The sequence below is a fragment of the Hylobates moloch genome, unplaced genomic scaffold (genome assembly GCF_009828535.3).
Source record: "Hylobates moloch isolate HMO894 unplaced genomic scaffold, HMol_V3 SCAFFOLD_19, whole genome shotgun sequence".
In the NCBI taxonomy this organism is placed as follows: domain Eukaryota; kingdom Metazoa; phylum Chordata; class Mammalia; order Primates; family Hylobatidae; genus Hylobates; species Hylobates moloch.
This window is the reverse complement of record NW_026652294.1, coordinates 42,325,590-42,351,202: the sequence shown is the minus strand read 5'-3', so window position 1 is coordinate 42,351,202 and position 25,613 is coordinate 42,325,590. Positions and strand designations below refer to the sequence as shown.

The 25,613-nt window shown below is 43.6% G+C and overlaps 1 protein-coding gene across 1 annotated transcript in view; it reads right to left on the bottom strand.

The window, feature by feature from the left end:
* The window catches only part of SHISA6 (shisa family member 6), a gene marked incomplete at its 5' end in the record, with an annotated part of 328,804 nt that overhangs the window by 169,707 nt on the left and 133,484 nt on the right, over positions 1–25,613 (bottom strand). Inside the window, one exon of the mRNA XM_032137993.2 lies at positions 16,809–16,904. Within this exon, the coding sequence (XP_031993884.2) occupies positions 16,809–16,904 (96 nt within the window). The remainder of the gene's footprint in view (positions 1–16,808; positions 16,905–25,613) is intronic.

The window sequence follows — 25,613 nt, the reverse complement described above, 5'->3', positions numbered from 1 at the left end:
TCAGAAACAAAGCAAAGATGCCCTTTATCTCCTCTACTAGTCAACATTTTACTAGTGGCATTAATCCAATGCAATCAGACAACAGAGAAGCACAACCGTAAAGAAGTAAAACTGGCCGGGCACGGTGGTTCAGGCCTGTAATCCCAGCACTTTGGGAGGCCGATGCTGGCAGATCATTTGAGATCAGGAGTTCGAGACCAGTGTGGCCAACATGGTGAAACCCTGTCTCTACTACAAATACAAAAATTAGCTGGGCGTGGTGGTGAGCGCCTGTGATCCCAGCTACTTGGGAAGCTGAGGCAGGAGACTCGCTTGAACCCGGGAGGCACAGCTTGCAGTGAGCTGAGATCGTGCCACTGCACTCCAGCTGGGGCAACAAGAGCAAAACTCCATCTCAAAAAAATAAAAAGTAAAACTGCCTGTATTTGCATATGATACGATAGCATACCTAGGATGCCAATAATAAAAATAAGCAATAAATCAGTAAGGTAGCAGAATATAAAATTAACACAAGGAAATCAATAGCCTTCGTATATTCAAACATAAACAGAGGGTCTATGGTAGAGAAACCTCATTTACAGACAGCAATAGTGATCAGCTACTTAGAAATAAACCTAACAACATGTGATCCAAGACCAGGAAAAACATTTTTCTTTTTACACTAGTGGTACATTTGGATAAACACTTTAGATTATGTACTGGTATTGTATCAATGATAATTTTTCTGATTTTAATAATCATACTGTGGCTGTGTAAAAGAATGTCCTTGAGTTTAAAAAATACATATGTACTTAGAAATAAAGGGCCACTGTGTGAATCCAGGAGGTGGAGGTTGCAGTGAGCCGAGATCGCGCCACTGCACTCCAGTCTGGGCAACAGAGCGAGACTCCGTCTCAGAAAAAAAAAAAAAAAAAAGAAAAAAAAGAAATAAAGGGCCACCATATCTGAAATTTACTCTCAAATATTTCAGAAAAACAATTATAAAGCAATATATACATATAGTTACAAAACTGTATATGTTTATAATGTGTGTATGTGTATATTTGTGTATATATTATACGTAACGAAAAAGAGAGACAGAGACAGAGACTAAGAGAGGCAAAGAGATAGAAAATGATAAACCAAATGTGTTAAAATTTGGAAAATTCAAAGGGTATACAGGAATTATTTGCACTATTATTCTAACTTTTATATATGTCTGAAATTGTTTCTAAATAAAAACATTAAAAAATAAAAAGTCATTAAAAATTAAGTTGTGGGTCTAAAACTGGCTATATAAATGATGGTATAATAGCATATGCGATTAAGCAGTCATGGGGGAGGTGCAGAATTGAGCTAAAACTGTAGGTGTAGATATCAAATGATCTACAAGGAATATTAAGCTGAAAAAAGCAATATGCAGACTTTTGTGTTCAAAAATGCATATGATTGAGTGGTAACGGGTTCATAAAAGGTACAGAGATGACTCAATTAAAGGGGCACCAACTTTGAAAGAGGTGGAAGGGACTGTCTTAGCACAGATGCATTGTGTCTCAGCACATATGCAGGAGTCCTGGAATATTAGAAATGAAAAACATCTTCTCAAAAATTTACAGGTAGGGAGGTGCAGACTCAGAAAGATGAAGCAATTTTCTAATACGACATTTACCTGGAAGTTCTCAGGTCTCTTGACTGCCAGGTTGGAGTTGTTTCAATTTATCCATCCATCCATCCACTCATTCTTTAATGAATATCCACTGGGCATCACCTATGTGCCAGGCCCTGTGCTAGCCATAGGCAACACAGTAGTCAACATCCCCAGATATGGTCCTTGCTCACACAGGGGCAAAGACAGGCATTAGGCAAGACAGCATACAAGTTAAAAATAATTTTTTGAAGAGTATGATAAAGAAAATATTATGAAAGATATAATTTTCACTTGAGGGCCAAGGAAGACTCACTAGAGAAAGGAAAATTTAGGCAGAGACCTGAATGATGAGTATATTGGTCCAATAAGTACCAAAGTGGAAGAACATTCCAGACAGAAGAACAGCCTGTGCAAAGGCCCTAAAAAGGGAAGAGCAGAAAGGAAGCCAATTTTGGCTAGAGTGCAGTGAGCAAGGACAGCAGTAGAGCAAGATGCCTGGGTGTTAAGCAAGGGCTAGATGATGTAGAGCCTTGTTTGCTTTGATTCTGAGTCATGTTTTTTACCACAGAATAGAGGAATGAAAGAAGAGTATGTGCATCTTGCCATTTCAGAGTTTTGAGCTCAGCATTTTGATGATGGGCAAGCATAATATATTATATATATATATATATATATATATATATATATATATATATATATATATAATATATATATTTTATATATATATAATATATATATATTATATATATATATATATATTGGCTCCAATAAAGCCTTAGAGGTTCTATAACCTAAGTAATAACAACAGAGCTGAGCTTTAGAAAGATTACATTGGAATACATTAGGTTAGGAAGGTATGTTGGAACAAATTTGGTTAAATGAGGTAGAATGAGTTAGATCAGTCTGGCTGCTCAGTAGAGGACAGGATGTGGGTGAAGGGTGGGCAGTGGAAATGGAACTCCATGGAGGAGGCCTTTGCAACTCGTCTGGATGGGAAGCAGAGGAGGTACAGACTAGGATCCTGGCTAAGAAGGGGGCAAATGGTGTGGAAGTTCAAGAGAATGAAATAGAATGGTAACGGACTTGGATGCAGGCAGTGAGAGAGAGAAAGATGTCAAGGATAGTGTGCAGTGTGTAGAGTGCTGCTTGAGCAACTGTATAGCCAGTGGAGCCATTTACCAAGGTGGGGAACACTAGTGAGAGAGGAAGTTGGGGGAAAAGGACCAAGGCCCAATGTATGACTGAGTAATCATACAGAATGATCTACCTCAATAAATGCCCAGATATCTTCTTAAAGGGGATCTCCTGAAGACTACGAATGTCTCATATCTAAAGAAAAGGCTAAGATGACAGAATTTGGGTAGAACAATAGGCCTAGGGGCAAATGCTCAAGAGGCTTCCCCAGAACCTCTCAATTTGCATAAAAAGGGGGCTACTGATTCTACTCATTTGGTCCACTGGTACCCCACCTCCCACCTGATGCTGCTAAAGAACCGGCCTTCTTCAGCCCCAGCCATGTAGGGCCTTCTTTGTGTATCCTGGCTTGAGGTTCCATTCTCTCACTGCCTACTTGTTTACATTTTTGGCTCTCTCCTTTCTTTTTAACTGTGGGAACCATGTCTTCATCTGCGTAAGCATAAGCTTCTCTCTAATCTGCTACACCCCAATCTGGGCATAGCTCATGTCTTAGTCCATTTTGTGTTGCTCTATCAGAATACCTGAGGCTGGGTAATTTATAAAGAAATGAGGTTTATTTGGCTCACGATTCTGGAGGCTGCAAAGTCCAGGACTGGGCAGCTATATCTGCTGAGGGGCTCATGATGCTCCCACTCATGACAAAGCAAAGTGGGGTCTAGGTGTGTATGGAGATCACATGGCAACAGAGGAAGCAAGAGAACATCTAGGAAGCAAACTCAGTTTTATAATAACCCACTCTCAGGAAATTAATCCAGTTCTGTGAGAGAAAGAACTCACCCCTGTGGGACAGCAATAATCTATTCTTGAGGAATCCTCCCCCAGGAGCCAACACCCCTCTACTAGGCACCACCTCCTAACACTGCCACACTGAGAGTCAAATTTCAACATGAATTTTGGCACAGCAGCTAATGATTATGCCATGGCCTATCCATTTCGGTTGAACAGATTTAGGGCTCAGGTGTTCAACTGCTCTTAGTGAAAAACCAGAAAACCATTACATTTCCCCAGAATTACTCCCCCACAACAGAAGAGAAAAAAAAGATTCACTGGGAAGCAGATGAAGAGAACAAGAATCTGACATCAATCCTATTCAAGGAATGAATACTTTATGAGCTCTGGCCCCTCTGAACCCAAACTGCACATTTATGAATTCCTTGTGGAAGGGCCTTCAGGTATGAACTATGAACAATCTGCTATTAACCTTAGAAAAAAGCCACTTCTCTGCAGTCCTATGTTCATATTGGGAGGGTCTTATTACTGGTACCTTAAGCAAGAATATGAATGGTCCAAGACTCGGAGTGGCAGAAGAATAGACTGCTCTGAGGACACATGGAGTGTTCAAACTCAAAGACATCCTCTGGGGGAAAAGCTCCCCAACCTTATTTGATGCAGTAAGCCTACATTTAGAAAGTGTCTTATCTTGAAACTATCCCAGAATGTCTGACAATAAAGGGTCTTATCAATCATCAATGCTCTGATTTACATGAGGAAACTGAGGCCTGCAACAGTGAAACCATCCATGATTGGGGCCATGGTTGAGTCTCTGGGGAGCACGAAATCCATAAACCCACTCAACTCCCTTCAGCTCTGCAATCTGAGCTGCACCACAATTCATGCAAATGGGGACACTCGTGCTGAGAAGAGTAGAGGCGAGGGGAGTTGAACATCAGTTTGTAATCCATCTCTGCCCATGCAGTCAGACACACAGGTCTGCTTTTGGTGTGTTGCTTTGCTCCTTAGTTCTGTTTTTAAAGGCAGAAGTGTAACAAGGAGGAAGAGGGCATGGGCAGTGGTCATTAATTGTAATGTTTAACTCAGCCCACATTTTTGTGCCTGGAAAGATTGAGGACACTGCCTCCAACCCGCCTTTCTAGCTCTGTTTCCTACTGCCCCCTACAGGTGTCCTACGGTGCCTTCACTTTTCCACTACCTCCCTGCAGATGTCCTATAGCCCCATCACTTTCTCATTACCTTCTACAGGTGACTTATGGCCCCATCACCTTCCTGCCCACCGTCTACAGTTGACTTATGGCCCCATCACTTTCCTGCTCTACCCTCTACAGGTGACTTATGGCCCCAAACACCTGCATTTCCATGATCATGTCTTTGTTTAGGAGGCTCCCCCACCTGAAATACCTGCCCTGCCCTATTCTCGGCCTGTCGCTTTCTTCTTTTCCTGCAAGGTGATTCTCTCAACCCCTGTCTCCCACAGGAGGCCATTTAGGACCCGTCCATTCAGAGGCAACATTTTTCTCTTATAATGCCCTCCACTGTTCTTGGGATCTACTTTACGGCACTTCCCATTTACTCGGCAGGAGTTTTACTGGCTGGCTTCTCATAGGCAGAATCTGTCTTACTCATCTCTGCTCAACTGATACCCGAGTTTCACTGGAATGGGCAAATGTACATGTCTCTGTTGCTGGTTTTGGTTCCCTATCTAGAACAGGTCATTGGAATCTTAAGAGGTCTCTGCATCCTCCCTCAGAGCTCTGCAAATTATTTTCCTCCTCAGCTATGGGACAACCTGGCTTCCAACGTGCAAGATATGGAATGAGACTGTGTGGCATATGAATCTTAGAAGTGATCTTAAAGGCCATTGAGGGCACTTCACTGAAATTAAAAAAAAATATTTTCTATCAGTGCTTCTCAAATTTTAATGCGTGTATGATTTACCTGGAGTTTTTGTTATAATAAAATGGTGATTCTGATTTAGTAGGTTTGGGGTGGGGCTCGGGAGTCTGCATTTCTCATTGGCTCCCAGGTGAAGCCCAATGGCTGGTCCCTGCATCATCCTTTGAGGGGTAAGGTTCTACAGCACCCTTAAGCTCCAACTACATGAAGGGCTACCATTGCTTGAGTGCTCAGAGCTCTGGTGCAGGTGTTTCTCCTACAGTCTCCACAACAGCCCTGAGAAGTAGGTAGTATGGTGACCTTATTATATAGATGAATGTCACAGAGGTCAAAGTCACACAGCTAGCAAGTTTGGAGCCAGGAGTCCAGCATGTCTGACTCCATGACTCTCTTCACCAGTTTTCTTCTTCCAACAACCATTGAATGAAGAAAATTTATGTTACTATTTGGAGTGGAGTAAGACTGAGGCTGAGGCCATGATTCTAGGCAAGAGAGGCTGAAATTTCTTTACACTGCCATGTTTATAATCTGCACAGAAGCAGAGTCACAGAGTAATATAGTTACGTTTCAAACAGTGATGCCCTGAGAACATCAGTCTTCTGCCCCACTTCTAGGCCACCATGGAATCCTGGCCACTGTTGATTGAGAGGCTGTTTTCTCCTGGCCACAAACCCCAGCTGGCATAGAGAAGCCATTCATACCACTTTCCTGGGGCTTGACTTAGCCCCATAGCTTAGCTTTCAGGGTCTGTGAGACTCTTGGCAGTGAGCAGTAGAGAATGAAGGAAGCAAATGCCAAGGGCTGGCACCCAGGAAGGGGAGATTCCCAACTTGGATGACCAGTCAGTGCCAAGACCAGTGCCAAGAAGAGAGACTGTACTAGCCCAAGGGTCATGGCAAGAGAAAGCTCAGATTTGGCACCAGCGAAGGACTGGAAAACAAGAAGAGCAGCAGCCCAGAGCTGCTAGACCTCTGGTTGAGCAAGCCAGCCTCTGGGAAAACAGAACTCCATCCTCTCTCCTCTCCCAAAGAGACAGTAAAGAAAGCTCCAAGATTAGGGTTATAACAGACTTCCTGTGAGCCTCCCCTTCTGCATAATAGAAAGAAAGACAAGCTGGTGAACGCTGAAGAATACGGGACACATTCATGATTCCCAGTGTCCAAAAGTCTCTCTTGCTCCCTACCGGGGGCCATGGGAGATCCAGCTATACCTGAATTATTCCCCTTTTGAGGAAAGCATACATGTATCCTACAGGTAAGGGCTGAAACTTCCCCAAGCAAGCAGCCTTGCAGTTTATCTGGCACTCCTCCTTTGCTGGGTACTATCTCTCCTCTCCTTCCACCAGTCCAGAAGATTGTCCCAGTGGCTTGGCCTGCCATCTACATGGGCCAATGGTAGCAGGCCCACAAACAAGCATTAAACAGGGATATGAATGGTCTAGAACTCAACATACACCTGGTGGATGGGAATTTTCCTCTGTGACAAAATTTGCCAAGGTAGTGTGAGTTGGATGACAGCTTAGATGCCCCATGGAGATACCTGTCCATGTGCCACTTCAACCCAAACACTCTCTTAGAATAAGGTGAACTAAAGAAAAACGATGCCCATTCCCTGGGTCAGCCTATAGACTGCCTTCCTTGGGGGCAGGCCTGTGGCTCAAGTGAGTCTCCTGAGGGCAAATGTGGTGGTGCTACCTTAGAGGTGAACTCTGTGGGTAGCTCACAAACTTCTCCCACGCTTGAGTGCTTAGTGCTCTCCTGCTCCTCATATCAACCTGACTGGCTTAATTGCTGTGAATCCAGCTGGAGACAGAGCCCTGGGCCATACCAAGGAGACACAGCATCCTTTCAGCTTCCTGCAGGGTGGTGGGTAGTCTTGTTAACAGGACCCATATGGGAAAGGGAGTTTTGCAGAGTCATTGCCCTTAGGCAAAATGGCTGAACTTGCAAACAGAGTTACCCAACTGAGAAACTCTCAAAGGTGTGTGTGATATACACACACACACATATATATGTGTGTATATATATATATACACACACACACACACATATATATATAAACTTTTGTTTGAACAGTAGTTCTGTTGAAGATAAAACTCACCATTCGTACAGGTTCATCTTTACTTCTGATGCAATCATTTTTTTACCAAGTAGCTATGGTGTGAGGTTGACTCGATTCTAACAACATATGGAATCACACTGATGCCGCATATTTTCCTAAGGGTAAGACTTAGGGACAGCCTATGTGTGCCAGCTAGGGTCATGGGAAACACTATTGAATAAAGCTGAGCACACCAAGTCAATGACAGGTTCTCTGTTTCCAGCCATTAATCAGGAGTGAGCAGACATGAAGTAAACAGGGGTGCTGTCCCACATGTGCAGATCTGAATGACCAATAGTCAGCTGAGATCTTTGGTGCCCTCAGCCCAGAATCCAACAGTTCCTCTCTGCTCTGCTCCCACTCCTCCCCGTCCACCCCTCACCTATAGAGCCACACAAGAAAGACAGCTCCCAGGTGGTACTGGCTTCACAGAGGCCATTCCCAGGCAACCTGTACTTCCCTCTCAGGGTTGAAAAAGCTCACTGTTGCCATGGAGACTGGACGCCTTCTGAGTGCTGCGCTTTATCTAGAGTCCAGCATTCAAACACCTTGGTATACTCAAACGCACTCACTCCCCTGGCTCTCCGGACTGTGAAAATATCTAGGCAGGGTTCTATTAGTCAAATGCCTCAGACATCTCCTTGCCACAATCCACTGTTGGTCTGGGGTTCTTGCCCAAATCCTGGTGTGGGGGTGGCAGCCTGTGATTTTACAGAGGCCCACACATACACATCCATCCTTTCTTCCTAGGAGAAAAGGCCTAATTTCAAATCTTGTATCACATGATGCCATGGGCAGCACCCAGACAAATGGGCTGGTGGGAGTGGTGAGCACGGCCCCTGGATCAGATCAGCCATGGGGCTGCAGAAAGGACTGAGGAGATAAAGCAAGCTCAGCCCCAGAAGGCAGTGCTGGATAGGATGTCCACAGGCCACAGAAAACCTGATGCAGCTGGAGGAGGTCCCTGACCTCAGCTTTGATTAACTTCTCTGCTTTGTTCAGCTTCCCACGTTAATGGTTAGTCCCTAGCCATTATTATTTCCCAAAGTCATACTCCTCAAAAATCTTCTACTCTCACATCCCCCACTAATTCCAGGGACTAAGGCTCTTATCCTTGCTTCCCCTTGTCCTGCTCTCTTATGCCAGTTAGACTATTTACCCCCATCATCACTGACTAACATCTCTGCGTTTTCTGAATTTTATAAGCCAGGCCTGGCTTCATGCCCTTCTCAGAGTCAGACACAGCAGGTGCCATCAGCCTAGCCTCTAGAATCCCTCCAGCCCCACAGCTCCTCCTCCTCAGATCAGTGGGTTTGCACAGTCAAGGGGGCACCTCTGTGATTCCCTTGTTAGTGAGACCCCTAAATTGGCCTCAGGATGGTCACTTTTCCAGCCTTGACCTCATCACCTGCTCCAATGCACTCACCCCTTTTTTAGCATTTAGTCCCTGAACTTTCTGCCTCAGACCCCATGGAGTGCCTCTCGGCAGCAGGATGGCCATACCCAAACCAGTCCCCAAGAGCATTATTTGGATGGGATGACAAGATCCATTCAGGGCTGCTCTGTAGGGTCTGGAAAGGTGCTCGCAGGCCAACAGCTTCTTGCATTCTGGCCTTGTCTCTGCCTCCCAGGTGACCTCACAGCAGTCCCAATATTTCCTAGGGCCTTGGAGCTGTGCCCGCTCGAGCTCTGGGCAGAAGCTCTGGGTTCTGCAGGTTATCGTGAAAAATGCTTTGAAGCCAGACTGGCAGAGCTTTCTCCCACACCATTAGGGTGACCAACCGTCCTCATTTGCCAGAAACTGAGTGTTTTCCCAGGACACAGGACTTTCAGTGCTAAAACTGGACAGTCTTGGGCAACCCGGGATGGTCGGTCACCCTAACCCCTCACTTACAGCTGATGGTTTGCTTTCCATTTCACTGAGCAAAGATCACATACACCCACTTGCCTGCACCTGCAGCCGTGTGGCCTATCTGTCCTATGTGCCCTGGTGGGGTTTGCTCCTTGCCAAGGCCAGTGCCCCGCCTGGGCTGTAGATTCTATCTGCTTTCACTTACCAAGAACGTCACTTCTGAAATACACCCCCAGCATAATCAATTTTTCCCTTTCTTATTAGATCATTCCTATCCACAGACAAACGGACTGTGATTTCTCCCCTCTTAGAAAAACAAAACAAAGCAAAACGAAACTCTTTTCACCATCCTCCCTTCTGGCTGACTACTGCTCTCATTCTCTATAATCCTTAACATTAAAACTCTAAAGAGTTGTCTGTACCTGTAGTCTGCATTTGTCTTCTCCCATTCCCTTATTTTAAAATCTTGTATTACTTTTTCTTTTTCTTTTTAATTTTTGAGATGGAGTTTCGCTCTTGTTGCCCAGGCTGGAGTGCAATGGCATGATCTCAGCTCACTGCAACCTCCACCTCCCAAGTTCAAGCAATTCTCCTGTCTCAGCCTCCCAAGTAGCTGCAATTACAGGTGCTGACCACCACATCCAGCTAATTTTGTATTTTTAGCAGAGATGGGGTTTTGCCATGTTGGTCAGACTGGTCTTAAACTCCTGACCTCAGGTGATCTGCCCTCCTTGGCCTCCCACTGGTATGACTTTTTATTAGGAAACATTTCTGACATTTACTGAAATAATGCACCTTCCTCTTCCCATCACTTGGTTTGTCCAGGTAATGAACACATCTCAGACATCATCCATTCTCTCTTGCATCCACTGAGTAGATGCTTCCCCCTCCCACCCCCAAACTGTTCTTGCCAAATTCATCAATGACCTCCATGAGACTCGGTCGCACCTGGTGGTCTCTTCTCACGCTTCAGCTCATTGGATTTCTCTACAGTCTACAATAGCCGATTGCTCCCTTTCTTGGGAACATTTATTTTTTTCCACTCTATTTCCAAGACAGCACACCACCCTGGTTTCCTGATGCCTGGCTACCCACTCCTGAGTCGTCTTTTCTGTACGTCCCTCCTCCTACCCCCAGCCTCTCCCTGTTGGGGTGCCCCATGCCTCCATTCTCGGGCCTCATCACCTGAAGAGCACTACTCACTCCCTAGCTAACATCCTCCCAGCTTCAAAAGCCATTCACCTACTGGAAACTCCCACCCTTCTATCCCCAGCCAAGAGTTTTCCCTTGAACTCAGCATTTTCACCTGGATAGTTAACAAGCATCTGAAACTTAACATGAAGACACACTGAAGTCATATGCCTCCTGATCTCTGCCTAAAATCTGGTCCTTCCACAGACTTCCACTTTGCCAATACCTCAGACCCAAAACGTGTCTTTTCTCATTTCCCCAGAGTGGAAGCCAGATACTTAAATGCCCCACAGGGCCCTGTGGGGTCAATTCCCTGCACCTCTCTGACCACACCTCCAACCACTACGCTCTGGCTCCTTCTGTTCCAGCCTCACTGCTGCTCTCCACACAAGCCAGGTAGGCAAAGCACGGTTGTATCCTCACCTGGAAGACCCTTCTCCCTGGGAATCCAGATGGCCTGATCCTTCACGTCTGTCAGTCTTTGCTCAATGTCACTTTTTTTTTTTTTTTTCCTAAGGCCTTCTGGACTCTCTTTTAAAAAGTGCAGCTCCCTACTCCATTCCCTGCCTTAATTGCTCCAAAGCTCCTAACTCCATTGGACCTACTTCATATATTTACTTGCATCTTGATTTATTTCTGTCTTCTCTGACTGACATGTAAGTTTGTCTGCTGTATCCTCAATGCCCAGAACAGTGTCTGGTATTCAGCCAGTGCTCAGGAAATGTAATTTAGTGGAGGAATTAATGGAAAAATGGGCAATCACTCCTACAATGGAGCGATCACTGTAGCTCCTTCCTTTTACCAAAGGTTTCAAAAATTTCCCTCTCTCTTTCTCTCTCTTTGTCTTTCTTCCTCTCTCTCTCTCTAACTCCCACCCTCCTCTATCTGGCTCCCAGCATGGCAGAAAGGACCTGGTGAGTGGTGAGAAATACCAGAGAAGGGCAGGCAGTAACTCGTATCATCACCTCCATGGGGACCTGCATGTCACATTCACTCTGCAGCTGCAGTAAGCACATCTGCCACTGCTGCTGCTGCTGCCACCACTGTAAGGACCCCTTACTCACCCTGGTGTGGCCAGGGATATCCCAGTGGAAACCACTGGAATTGACAATATTGAAATGTGGGGGTTCTGGAAAGAATCCCCTGGCTTTTTCAACCAGGCTCAAAAATCAACCAGCCGGACTGTTTAACCAAATTGCCAAAGTTGAATAGGGTTTCCATAGATGTATTCATTTAGACAGATTCTGAAAATCTATCTGAAGGGACTGAGCTTCCTCTCAGGAAGGGCAGTCCCTGCCAATCTAGTGTTCACGCTGTAACTCCTGGCTTATCTCTTTTATGACTTCCTGTCTTGCAAAATGTGTGCCTCTGATAAGAAGAGTCATCTTCTACTGCGCAGCTACCTGTGGTTCCCATGGGAGCACAGCCCATCCACCACCTCAGCTGCTCCGCAGCTTGGAGAGGCAGGATAGCACAGTGAGCAGCAGCAGATCTTCAGAATCAGGCCTGGATTTGGAATAAAACAAGACTGACTGCTTGATGTTGACTTAGGCAAGTTGCTCAACTGCTCTGAGTTTCACTTTTTGCCAATGAAATGAAGATAACGAGCTCTCCCACAGGGTGGTTGTAAAGGTGAAGATACTAGCACACAGTATGTATGTATGTATGTATGTATGTATGTATGTATGTATGTATGTATGTATATATGTATGTAAAGACCTGGTACATAGTAAATGCTCAGCAAATAGAAGTCTTCATCACTGAGTTTTCATGGTGGCAGCCTGGGAAGACTCTTTGCCTTGCTAAAGACTGTTCTGGGTTCCAGTGTTGGGGGCTGGGTGATCTTGTCTAATTAACGAAGAAAAGATTTCAGGGGGAACTTGTCCTAAATTCATGGTCACTCAGATCAGCATCTTAACCCTAGATTCTATTTATCATGAAGGATGAATGAACAGGAGGTCAAAGAAAGGAACAAAGAAAGGGAGACACGCAGAAGTAGGTACTTAGGAGACAGTAAGAGGAAAAGTAAGAATTATAAGAGAAAGAATGAGTATGCCATTCAGTTAGAAAGTCCTGAAAAAGCGTGTCAGAACTAATTCTAGTGCCTAGAGAGCCTAAGGTTGTGCTATGTAACCTGGGGGGTTGGCCAATCACTGTGGGACCTTCTAGACAAAAATGAAGGCTCTACCAACAGGTGAGAGAGACAGTAGAGGCCTTTGAGGGATATGGAGCTCCCACAGGCAGAATTCTATGTTTTATAAGGTCTCCTGTTCTCAATCCCACTAACAAAAGAATACCCATTTATTGTAGGCTTCCTTTGAGAGTATTTAATTACCCATGCACTATGGATCTTGTTACAAAGCAGACAGATCCATATGCATTCTTACCCCCAAGCCCTTGAAGTGGAAAAGCCCCCACTGATGCTAGAGGGTGCTTCTGTCTCCAAGCTGCCTCTAGAGCCTATAAAAAAGGGCTGACAGGGCTGGGCATGGTGGCTCATGCCTGTAATCCTAGCACTTTGGGAGGCTGAGATGGGTGGATCACCTGAGGTCAGGAGTTTGAGACCTGCCTGGCCAACATGGTGAAGCCCTGTCTCTACTAAAAATACAAAAATTAGCCAGGCAAGGTGGCGCATGCCTGTAGTCCCAGCTACTTGGGAGGCTGAGGCAGAAGAATTGCTTGGACCCGGGAAACAGAGGTTGCAGTGAGCCACGATCGTGCCACTACACTCCAGCCTAGGTGGCAGAGTGAGACTCTGTCTCAAAAAAAAAAAAAAAAAAAAAAAAAAAAAAAACGCTGACAGGACTGATGTCAACTAAGATTCCAATGAAGACTCCCATCTTCACTTAGAACAAGGACCATCCACGCTTGGCTCTTGCATAATCAGAGTCTGATTAGAAATACACATTAAATTAAGTGATCCGGGTTAGTAGAGCAATGTTGTTAGCTTGTAAAGCAGGTGTTGGCTACCTATTTAGTTCTGAGAGTCAAAATGGGGCAATGCAATGGTTAGATGCCACCAGGGGCCTAAGGAAAACGTTGGATGAAGAGAGAAAAAGGAATAAAGGAAGAGGATCCAGAAAAGGAGTCACTGAAGTTGAAACAAAGGATAAAGAAAGAAAACAAAGAGAATTAAACATATACAAATGAAAATGACCCCACATTAGATGTTTCTGAATTATTCCCTTCCATGGGATATTTACATGCATCCAGTTGCTTACAGCTAGCACTTAGAGTTGAACTCAGTTTGCTCTGAAGGAAGACAGGATGGTTCCTTGCCCTTTTCCAGAGATCCCAGCTGTCCAGAGGACTAAAGAGTCCCTGACATTAGAAGGGAAGTTCAGGCCAGGTGTAGTGACTCAATCCCATAAACTCAGCACTTTGGGAGGGGAAGGTGGAAGGATCACTTGAGGCCAGGAGTTTGAGACCAGCCTGGGCAACATAGTGAGACCCTGTCTCTACAAAAATTTTAAAAAAAATTAAATTAGCTGAGCATGGGAGCATGCGCCTGTAGTTCCAGCTACTCAAGAGGCTGAAATGGAAGGATCACTTGAGCCCAGGAGTCTGAGGTTATAGTGAGCTATGATTGTGCCACTGTACTTCAGCCTGGGCAACCGAGTGAGACCCTGTCTCCCTCTCTCTCTGTCTAAAAAATGGAATCTCCATTTCCGAAGTCTGCCTGCACCCACTACCCCCAACCACACCACCTTCAAACCCAGATTCTTTGTTCTTGAAGCTTTAGCTGTTCTCTAAATAGAGAAATACACACAAGCTACATTGCTGGAAAGAGAAGGTGTCAGAAGCCTTGGTAGAGAAGGGAACGGGGAGAAAAATATGGCACAAATAGTGAATGGGGAGAACAAGCAATGCATGCACAGGAGGGGCAGGTGGTGCCACAGAACAAATTAAGTTGGGAGATATGGAACATCAGACACAGCGCAGCCCCACAGGCATGGGCAGGGGAGGGTCTCCTGGATGCCCCCAGCAGCAGTGACTGAAAGAACAGATGGGGACTGGGAATCACCTTTATGTGGCTCTGATGGAGTCCAGTTCATTTGGAAGCAGTCTTATGTCCACTATTGGATAAATGCATGATCTGGCTCCCCTATGGCTTGGATCCTCTCTCTTTCCACTCTCGTCCTCTTTTATCCTGCTGTACTCAGACTGGCCTCCTTTCTACTTCCCCAATTCCCACCTTATTGGAGAGGCCTTCCCTGGGAAGAGCAGCTTCCTGCCACTGCACTCCCTGCTGCCTGCTTTTTCTCCTTGCACTTATTGTCAATAATTTATTTTGTCTGTTTCCCCCAGTGGAATGTGAGTTCTGTAAGGAACTCCATAAACTCCATATCTTCTAAATATTGCTTAGCACATAGCAGGCTTCACTAAATCTTTGTTGAAAGAATGCATGAACCCAAAGCCATCATATTTATTACATGTATAAAGAGTTCTGTTGGTTGAAGTGTTGGGTGTTTTGGATTGGACCACCTATAAGAGTAAGGGGTAGGGGAAAGGGTGGGGAACTACTGCAGCAGAGAAACCTCCCTAACAGTTGCCCTGTTCTGTCTGGAAATCCATATTTCCACCTCTGCTGCAAGGTTTATAGGCTTGTGGTAGCTGGCCTCCAAATTGGCCCCCAACAGTGCCCGGCTCCTGATATTCATGCCTCAGTGTAGTTCCCACCCACTCAGAATAAGATATTGCAAAAGTAAAGGCGTGCAACGGATAGGATTGGTCATCAAAGACACCGTGTCTTCTGTCTTTCTCCTTCTCTGATTACCCACCCTGAAGAAATCCAGGCACCATGCAGTGAAGACACTCAGCCACCCAGGGAGAGAACGTCACGGGAGGAACTGAAGCTTCTTGCCAACATCCAGCACCATGTGAATGAAGCGTCTTGGAGGCAGATCCTCCAGCCCTAGTCAAGCCTTCAGAGGAGGCAGCCCTGCCTGACGTGGTGACGGCAACCTCATGAGACTCCAAGCCCAAAGCACTCAGGTTCCCAACCCACAGGAACTATGTGAGATAATGGATGTTTATTATTGTTTTAAAATGCTAAGTTTGAGAGTAAATTGTCTCACAGTGCTAGGTAATAATCACAAAGTGGATGATGTGGGGACCGGCGATCCCAGGTTTGAGTTAATAGACTGTGGCCCAGAATATATCTTTTAGTGAGTAACTGTGAGTCCGTTTCCCATTCTGGAGATAGCTGGTCCCAGTTTGATCCTGCAACTCTTAGTAGCCACAAATGCCACCTGTGTCCTCAATAAACTTTATTTAGACACAAATAGACACAACAGAAAATACATACACAGATACAGATTTTTTTTTTCTCTACAGGATGAACAAACATCACATAAGGAATTTAAAAAGTAGGTGCATGGAATGTAAGAAAATATTGCACAGTTCCTTGTTTACTCACACAAGACACATATCTCAGGGGAAGACAGGGATACACTATCCCTACAACAGAATTCACATTTGATCTATAACAGCACACAGGTGTTGGGACGGTAATCAAAGGAGTTAGGGATCCAGTGACTCTTGATGTGACAGAATGCTCACAACACTCGTAGGACCTTATTTAAACAAAAGACAGAATTGAGGAGGAGTCCATGCCCCCTGCACAGATGCTCTGCAAGCTGTCAGCTAGGTCGTAAAGCAGATCAGCAGAAACTCTAGGTTAGCTTTCATCTTGAGGCTTGAAGGTCTGCATAACCTTCTACCTTTGTGTCCACATCATAGAGTGTTTACGGAGACACACTTAGGATGCTGAAACTCTCCACATGCACACCGGCTTAGATACCACAGTACAGAACGTTGACATCGGTTTATAAAATGTAGCTTTCAAAAGGAAAAGGAATAATAGCCACGAGGCGAACACACACACTGCAAATGCTGCTACATCCACCGGCAGTTTTCCACCACACTCCCTGTGGTCCCCTCCCACAAGGAGCGGCCGGCATCTGTGTCCCCATCATGGGTGGAGCGGGATGGGTGTCTCTTGGAATTCTATCGCCCTCTAAAGTCACACCTGTGACCTCCTGGTAACTCCTGTCAGAAGCCACGCATGTCACCAGGACAAGCTGCCATGGAACCACCCCACTTATTCCTGTCCCAGACAAGCCTCTGGCCTCCACACCATCTTCTCATTTCAGATGGGGGTTCCCTAGGCAACCTCTGTATTTTAGTAAAAAATGGTTTCCACTGTACCCTTGGTGTGTCCTCTTCCTAATGTGACAAATCCAGATGAGATGAAGTTATGGAGATCAGGTCCTCCACTTCGGTAAGCATCCTTCCCATAATGCCCTGCAAGAAGATGGGGCAGAATTACCTGGCATGTCCACGACACCAACATGGAAGACAAGCGCAGCTGCATCTCACCCAACAGTGACGGAATGCAGGTTTTCAAACCAGCAGCTAAGTCAGAAGGTGGAGGCAGCCAAGAATATATATACACATATATATAAAATATATATTATATATGAAAAATATATATATTACTGAATATATATACATATACACATATATAATTATATATACATATTATACATATATGTGTGTATATATATTAGCATATATATACACACATATATGTATATAAAACTGTGCAACAAAGAACAAAGTCCTGGGAACATTACATTACATTGAAAGTATAGGAGAGCAAAGGAGATACATGGCTTGATTTTGGCATTTCTGGCTGAGTGCAAAGTACACCAGAACCTTAGTCTATTTGTCCCACCACTCTTTCCTTTATCTCACCTTCCCTCTGTCTCTTTCATCCATTATTCATTTGTTTTTTCTTTCTAATGTTTATGAATCACACCACAACCTGTGGGACTACAGCTCGTGACTTCAGAGAAATCCGACAGCAGCTGAGGCTGACAAATAGAATGGTGGCTACAAAATACTGCGAAAATATATATGTGCTTCACTTCTTTGACTTTCTGCAGCAGACATTATCCCCTGCCCGCCTAATGCAGATATCTCCCTGTGGGTTTGTGGGGAGAAAAAGACGAGGGCAGGTTAGGATTGTGGATAGAAATTCAAAGAGAAGTAAGTTAATGTTCTACTTCTGACATTCAAAATAGGATTTTGCAGTATGCTTGAAATACAGGCATTGTAAAGAAAGAAAGGCCTCCCTAAATGCCCTCCTAAAGTATGTACATGTGAAAAAACCATTTCTTTCATGTTACCAAAAGAGTGTATTAAAAATCGTACGTATAACAATGCGCAGACCTACTTCAGATATAATGTTAAGTTTAAAAATGGACAGAAACGGTTCATTAAATAGAATCACAGTGCTTAAAAATTCAAACCGGTGCGTGCGTGCATGCACGCGCGTGCGCACGCACACACACACACACACGATAGAAAAAAAGCACACCAACATATCAAAGACAAATGTCTTTGGATAGTAGGAACACGAGTGCTATTTCTTCTGTCTTTTCAGCTTTTCTATATTTTCCAAGTGTTTTTTCCATATGAACATGTAATTTGTCTCATATAAATAGGTAAAATAAATGCCTAATGGAAAAACTTATGAAAATACAAAGACAACGCAAAGCATGATTTTTCGTAATGTGCCACTTTCTGTATCAGTAGATTGCAACCCTGGGTGCGTGCTGGAATCGGGGTTGGGGGACAAGGAGAAGGAGAGCATTAGGACAAATAGTTAATGCACGTGGGGCTTAAAACCTAGACAACGGGTTGACCAGTACAGCAAATCACCATGGCACATGTTTACCTATGTAACAAACCTGCACGTTCTGCACATGTATGCTGAAACTTAAAGTAAAATTTTTTTAACAAAATGCAGACCTTCAGACTCAACTCCAGAGATTCTGATTCAAATGGGTGGGGTCCGGGCTTAGGCAGGTATGTTTTTAAAGCACTCTCTAGTGATTCTAATGTGCCACCGGAAATGAGAACCGCTGCCTTAGTGTAAATGGAGGAATAACTAAGCTTAGTTTATTCAGGTGACTTCAATGAATACCTCTTAGGCGCCCAGCTCTACCCACAATTTACGTTCAGGGCTTCAGCACTCTTCCTCCGAAGAGTGGAGTCTGGCTCCATTCCCTCCCTCTTACCCCAGATTTCAAACCTGAGAGTACCTCAGCATAGCCAGGAGAGCTTAAAACAGGTGCTGGGCCCCACTCCCAGAGTTTCTGATTCAGAAGATCCAGGATAGGGCTCAAGAGTCTGCACTTCTATCAAGTCTCCTGGTGATGCGGATGCCACTGTTTTGGGGACCACACTCTGAGAAGCGATGCCTTCGTGCATCAGGAACAGGAGAATCTTGCCACTGTTTCCCTCACCCCCTCCCTTCTGGAATAAGTTACCTCCTTCTTTAGGGCACACAGCTTTCCAGGAGGAGCATTCTTGCTGTAAAATACTGTGGCCACAACCCTCACTTTGATAGAACAGAATTATTAGGCCAGGCGGGGTGGTTCATGCCTGTAACCCCAGCACTTTGGGAGGCTGAGGCGGGTGGATCACGAGGTCAGGAGTTCGAGACTAGCCTGGCCAACATGGTGAAACCCCGACTCTACTAAAAAAAAAATACAAAAATTAGCCGGGCGTGGTGGTGCACGTCTGTAATCCCAGCTACTTAGGAGGCTGAGGCAGGAGAACCGCTTGAAACCAGGAGGGATGGAGGTTGCAGTGAGCCGAGATCGCGCCACTGTACTCCAGCCTGGGCGACACAGCAAGGCTCCAACTCAGAAAAAAAAAAAAAGAACACAATTATTAGAACTGAACTGAGGCTTCTGCCCATCTCCTAGGCCATGTGACAGCTCCCGAAACTGAACTCCACTATCTGGAGAAATGCATCTTCATCAGGGGGAGAAGAAGCGGGTGGTCAAGAGTGTGTGGAAGGGTTTGTTACCAGCCCTGGGAGGAGCTGGGACCCTTTTGTAACTCTGTCACTTCCTCCCTACCCCATCCACGAACAGAAGAGTAAGAAAAGGAAGAAATGACTCAGAACCCTCATAAATTTGGACCGCATTAATTCAGAACTTGTGATACATCCTGTAGAATTTGGACTGGTTTATTTTTGTGCTTCTTATAAATAACATCTTTGATAAGCAAATCAATACTGAGGAAGATGGAACATAAAACTATGCCAGTGTCACTTACAAATCACTCTTATCTGTCAGCTGGAATAAGGTCCCTCAGGGCTATGCCTTGCTCTGGGGCTCAGGGGGTGATGCTCATTAGAAAGGAACTGAAGTTTCTGGATCACCAACTATGCACCAGGCAGAGAAACAGAGACTCTGCGAACATAGTTTTTTTATCTTTTGACATAATAATAGCTAACATTGTATAGCATTTTGTAGTTTACAAAGATCTTTCACATACACGTGTTACTTAAAATTGTAGTCAATACCATGTGGTAAGTTGTTTATTATTATGATTCTCCCATTTTCCTGATGGAAAAATGGAGGCCCTTGCATCCAAGTCTTCTGACTCCAAATCTCATGCTCAATCCAGTGTGCACACCTAGCTTCATTTGCTCCTCTCAAGAACCTCGTGAAAAATGGTCACTTTCTTAAGTTCATGCAGCGAAGTGGTGGTAGATTCTGGTTTCCAACCAGGTCTAGCTGCTTTCCAAGTCCACAATCTTTCTACACTCTCACCCTGACCACCTCACCATTGTGGCCTGAACAAGCACAGCTGTGGCCCTTCTCTAGGACAATGACCAAGACACAGTAGAAATGGTAGGTCTGGAGAATTCTACTTGGTGATACCCAGGTTCATAGAAGCTGAAGCTCAGAAGTACTGAGGTTTCGAGTGGCGGAAAACAGAAAAGATGCTGGGGCATAATGAGGCAGCACCAAAAGCATTTGAAAGGAGTAAAGAATTCTTTGGTCAAATCAGTTTGGAAAATGTTGAGTTCAATGAAATGAAAAGCTACATAAAAACCAAGTCTAGGGACTTCTCACAAGGCAGTGATCCACTGAACTGTCTATGGAGCCTTTACGTTTTTCAAAGCCATCCACTGGGACACTTTTTGGGAAAGCTGCTCATGAGGCTGAGGTGGAAAAAACACAATGACAGTTTCAGCTTTCATTTGAGCTGTGGTTCTCAAAGTTGAGCGTGCACCACACTCTCCTGGATGGCACAGATTGCGGGGTCCCGCCTCCAGAATCCCGGATTTAGTAGGTCAGAGGAGAGGCCTGACAATTTCCATTCCTAACAAGTTCCCAGATGCTGCTGCTAATGCTCTTAGTTGTCCAAGGATAACTCTTTATGAACTGCTATGTTTGGACCAGTGACAGATCAGTCTTCCGCTGGACCCAGGGTCAAGGTCTAGAATGACCTGCATTCTTTGTAGCCTCCAAAGTTTAATATGAACCAGGGCGGCATGAAGGGAAGAAGGGCTGGTTAAAAGTGAAGCCCCAGACTGGGCGCAGTGGCTTACGTCTGTAATCCCAGCACTTTGGAGGGCCAAGGCGGGTGGAACACAAGGTCAGGAGATCGAGACCATCCTGGCTAACATGGCAAAACACCATCTTTACTAAAAATACAAAAAATGAGCCAAGCGTGGTGGCACGGACCTGTAGTCCCAGCTACTCGGGAGGCTGAAGCCTGAGGCAGGAGAATTGCTTGAACCTGGGAGGCAGAGGTTGCAGTGAGCTGAGATTGCGCCACTGCAATCCAGGCTGGGCGACACAGCGAGACTTCATCTCAAAAAGAAAAAAGAAAAAGTGAAACCCCATGCAGGCAGACAGAAGAGAGGGGAGTCAGTGCCTCTTCTTTTCCTTGGTGATGCATACAGTTAATGGGTTGATGTTATGAACTCATGATTATATGAGTGGGTATCATAGGGTTTGTTAGCTGTAACACAAAGAACCACCCCCTTCCCTGTCCTGCAGTCTCTGCCCATCTGCCACCTATCAGGGTAAAAGGACAAAAGAGGGCAAACTTTGACCAAATTGCAATTCAAGAGAAACAACCATGTATATGCAGCAGAGCTCTGAACAGAAGCAAGCCAAAGTTCCGTGAAGCATGAGCACTTCCATGTCACAGGACGGACAGACACGCAGTCCACAGCCAGGCACAAGGGTGGTTTCAGGTTTCAGAGCATGCCTTCCACCACCTGCTGAACCGAATGGTGCAAATCAGCATGCTGGTGATGTCTATACCTCCAGTTCTGCCACTGCCCCCTCACCTTCACCACTGACAACCCTCCCTAAAGCAACAAAGATTTTATTTTAGCTCAGTCACTGCCCAGGCTGCCTCGACCTCCCGTCAGAACTCCATGCCTTTCCCAAATCTCAGCAGAATTCAGAAGTCCTAGAGACAGCACCAAGGGACAACTGTCCCCAGGCAGGAGGCAGATTCAAGCTAAAGAGAGGACCATGGCTGGGCTCCTGGAGTGTGTGATGGGGCTGACTCTGATAAGAAAGCAAGCGCAGGGAAAGTTTCTCTGTGAAAGAGATTTGCTGCAAGGAAAGGAGGGAAAAAACGAGATAATATCCAAAGAGTGATCTCTGTAAGACTTAACAGAATTTTGCATCTGTGAGATTAAACCAACAGTCATAAGCGGGAAACAAACTGATCAGGACAGTTTGCCTTGGGTTGCAGATCTGGACTAGAGAACGGATACAGAAGGAAACTGATAAAGGAGAGTCCAATGAGAGAAAGGCGTTGGGTACTCAGAGGGGAAGGACAAAGAGATAAAAACTGTGGGAGAAAAGACAGGGCACAGAGGACAACTTTAGGAGTCATACCTATTTAAAATAGGACTCCTAGAGGAGAGACAGAAGGGAGAGTTCAGAAGCAGTAATTAAAAGTTAATAGTTTTTCTTTTTTTCTGAACAGATGGAAGACTTTAGTCTTTAGATCAAAAGAAATAATCAAGTACCAGACTATGCATTAAAAGGGGCTGATATCTAGATATCCTCTGGTGAAATGCCATTTTAAAAAATAAAGGAGAAAACTCAAGCCAACATCATAAAACACAAAATCTACAGAAAGTGCGGCAACGTTTTTAAGAATTTTGAGCCTTTCATTTTTGTAGAGGCGGGACAGTATACTGGTGGAGGGACACTCTATCTGGAAATAATTGACAAGATTCAAACCTCTGTGTGTCTGTATCCTCAAATGCAAAAGGAAAACAATGATGATTCCCATTTCATATTATACCTGTTACATATAATATGAATTATATATATGTTATATATAATATCAACACACAAAGCATTTAGAACAGTAGTACTAGTATTATTTAAGTACTACTGTTACTACTATTTAAGTACTAGTATTAAGTATTAAGTACTAGTACTAGTACTATTGAAGTACTACTAGTATTATTTAGGATAAGAGCTTGCTATTATTTTCGAATGAAGATGTTTTGATTCCATTCCTCTACCTAAAAATTCACTGAAAATCATGAAAAGAAAGGAGAATAGAAAAGCTTTCTTCACAAAAAAGTCCAGACTTTTCACTAAATAGGGGAAAAATATACAAACATAAACATACACGCAAATATACACAAAAACACGTACACAGAAATCAAGTCAAGAACTAAGAAGCTAAATACAAAAAAATCAAACATTAAAAATTGTCAGATAAGAATCAGAGAGAATATGTTAATGATCTCAGGGTAAGAATTTTTAAACAAGACTCAAAGTCAAAAACTAGAGAGAAAACAAAAAAAATTTAAACTGTGATACATCAAAAGCAATCATGAAACTACAAGTCAAAGACTAAAAATGTTTATTTACATTACTTTCTAGAGCACATAAATAACTTCACATTAATAAGAAAGTAAACAACCCAATAAAAAAAAAGTAGGGAAAAGAAATGCATAGGCGACTCAAAGGAGAGAAAACCCAAAGGGCAAATACACCTAAAGTAGTGTTCAATCTCACAAGTAATAGGGAAATTCAAATTAAAACCATAATAAGGTATCATTTCACACTCAATAGACTAGCAAAAATTAAAATGCCTGAGCCTACCGACATGAATAAGCAGAAACAAGAACTCAGGTACCCTTCTGGTGGGAGCGTAAATCGGTTCAACTGCTTTGAAAAGAACTTTGGCAATGGCTAATAAAGTTGAATGCGGATATAGCAGGAAACTGACCATTCTACTTCTAGGTATATAGGCTAGATAAATCCTCACACGTGCATAAGGAGATAGGCACCAGCATGTTCATTGCAATACCGTTTGTAATACCAACAAATTAGGGAAAAGAATCTATCTTCCCAGCCAGAGAAAAGTCATAAATAGTGGTGTACTCACACAATGTATTCCTATACAGTACAAATGAAATGTAATGAAATTAAATGAACCTGAGCTCTAAATATCAGCATGGATGGTTCTCAGTCATAATGATGAATGCACAAAGCAAACAAGAAAAGCAGGATGACATGACACAGAGAGAGTTTTAAAATTGTGACATAACACATTATGTTGTTTAAGGATGCGTGCATATGTAGTATTATACAGATACAAAGAAATTCATTGAAATGATAGAGATTTTAATATAACAGATAATTCTGTAGGTAAGAAGAAAAATGTAATTAGAAAAAGTATAAAAAGTACTTCTCTGTTTCACTTCCTATGCTGGGTAGCTGGAGACTTGCTTGGCAATTAAACAATTTTTTGTTTTATTTGTTTATAATCTAGATAAATGATGGATGGATAGATGGACAGGCAGATGGATAGACTGATTGGCGGCTTTTGGTTAAGTGGCTGTTACCTGAGGGTTTTATTCATCGCTAAATTATCTTTTAAGAATAAAGGCCACAAAGAGTCTCCAGTTTTAAGAACTCAGGGACTAAAATACCCACAAGTCACCATTGATGGGAGAATTAAAATAGACCTGATGACAAAATCCGCCAAGAAAGAAATAAAACTCTAGAATTTCTAAAAACATGAATTTGTTTATCTGTAATCTTCAAGCAGTACACAAATCCAAAATTCATTAAGAAAAGATTGGCAAACTAGATTACACATTTTTAAGCATTTAACGAGTTATCTTTATTGACAGAAATAAAGTTAAATGATACTGGAGTTGCCCCAGAAAATCTGGTGTAAAAACAGGGTGATCAAAGTACACCGTGGTCATGAAATAAAACCAAAAGTAGCTTGAGGGGTGGGGGAGCAATTCTCCATCTTTAGAGCCTGCTTGAAATGCATTATGTGCCCTCAGAAAAGGCACAGAGCTGGCCTCTGACAAGCTGAGAGGGAGCTTGAATGGTGCTTAGGCCCTTCTGTACAACCATGCACGGCTGAAACTCTCTACGGAAAAATATACCACAGACAAAAGATAAAACACATATTATACCCCAGGGACACATTTTCAATACATGAGATAAAGGCCTTTTCCCTTTGTTTACAAAAAACTCCAGCATGTCAATAATAAAAAGGCACACAGGTACAAACAAACAAATAATAACTAGAAAAAATACATTAAAAATACACAAAAACTAAAAAAAAAAAAAAACCCAATAGGTAGTACCCCACTACACACAGAAAGAAAATGTTTTAAAAGGCTAATGGATATTTAAAAATATGATTAACCTTAACTCCCAATTAAGAAAACACAAAGCAAAATATAAGATACCTTCTTAGAAAACGAATCAGTTGACAAAACCGAACAATTTGATGATACCCAGTGCCAGGAGAATGGGCACCTCATTCCCACTGGTGGGAGTAAAAATCAGTAGTGCCAATTTGAAGGGCATGCCTTTGACCTATTTTCCTGCTGCTAGAAATTTACCTTACATACATGCCCTCAAAATTTTCCATATATCTCAACCAGGCTAGACAGTGCAGGATTCATTGTAAATAGTTTCTGCCAGTGACTTAATAAACTGGAATCCAACATCCATGATGGAATACTATGCAGCTGTTAAAAAGAAGGAGGCAGAGCTGTATGTGCTGGTAGGAAGGTTTCCAAGATACAGAAAGTTGAAAAAACAACAACAAAAAAGCAAGACCCAGAGCAATGCTTATGTATGACCTCTTTTATATAAGTAACAATAAAAAGAATACATACAAAGA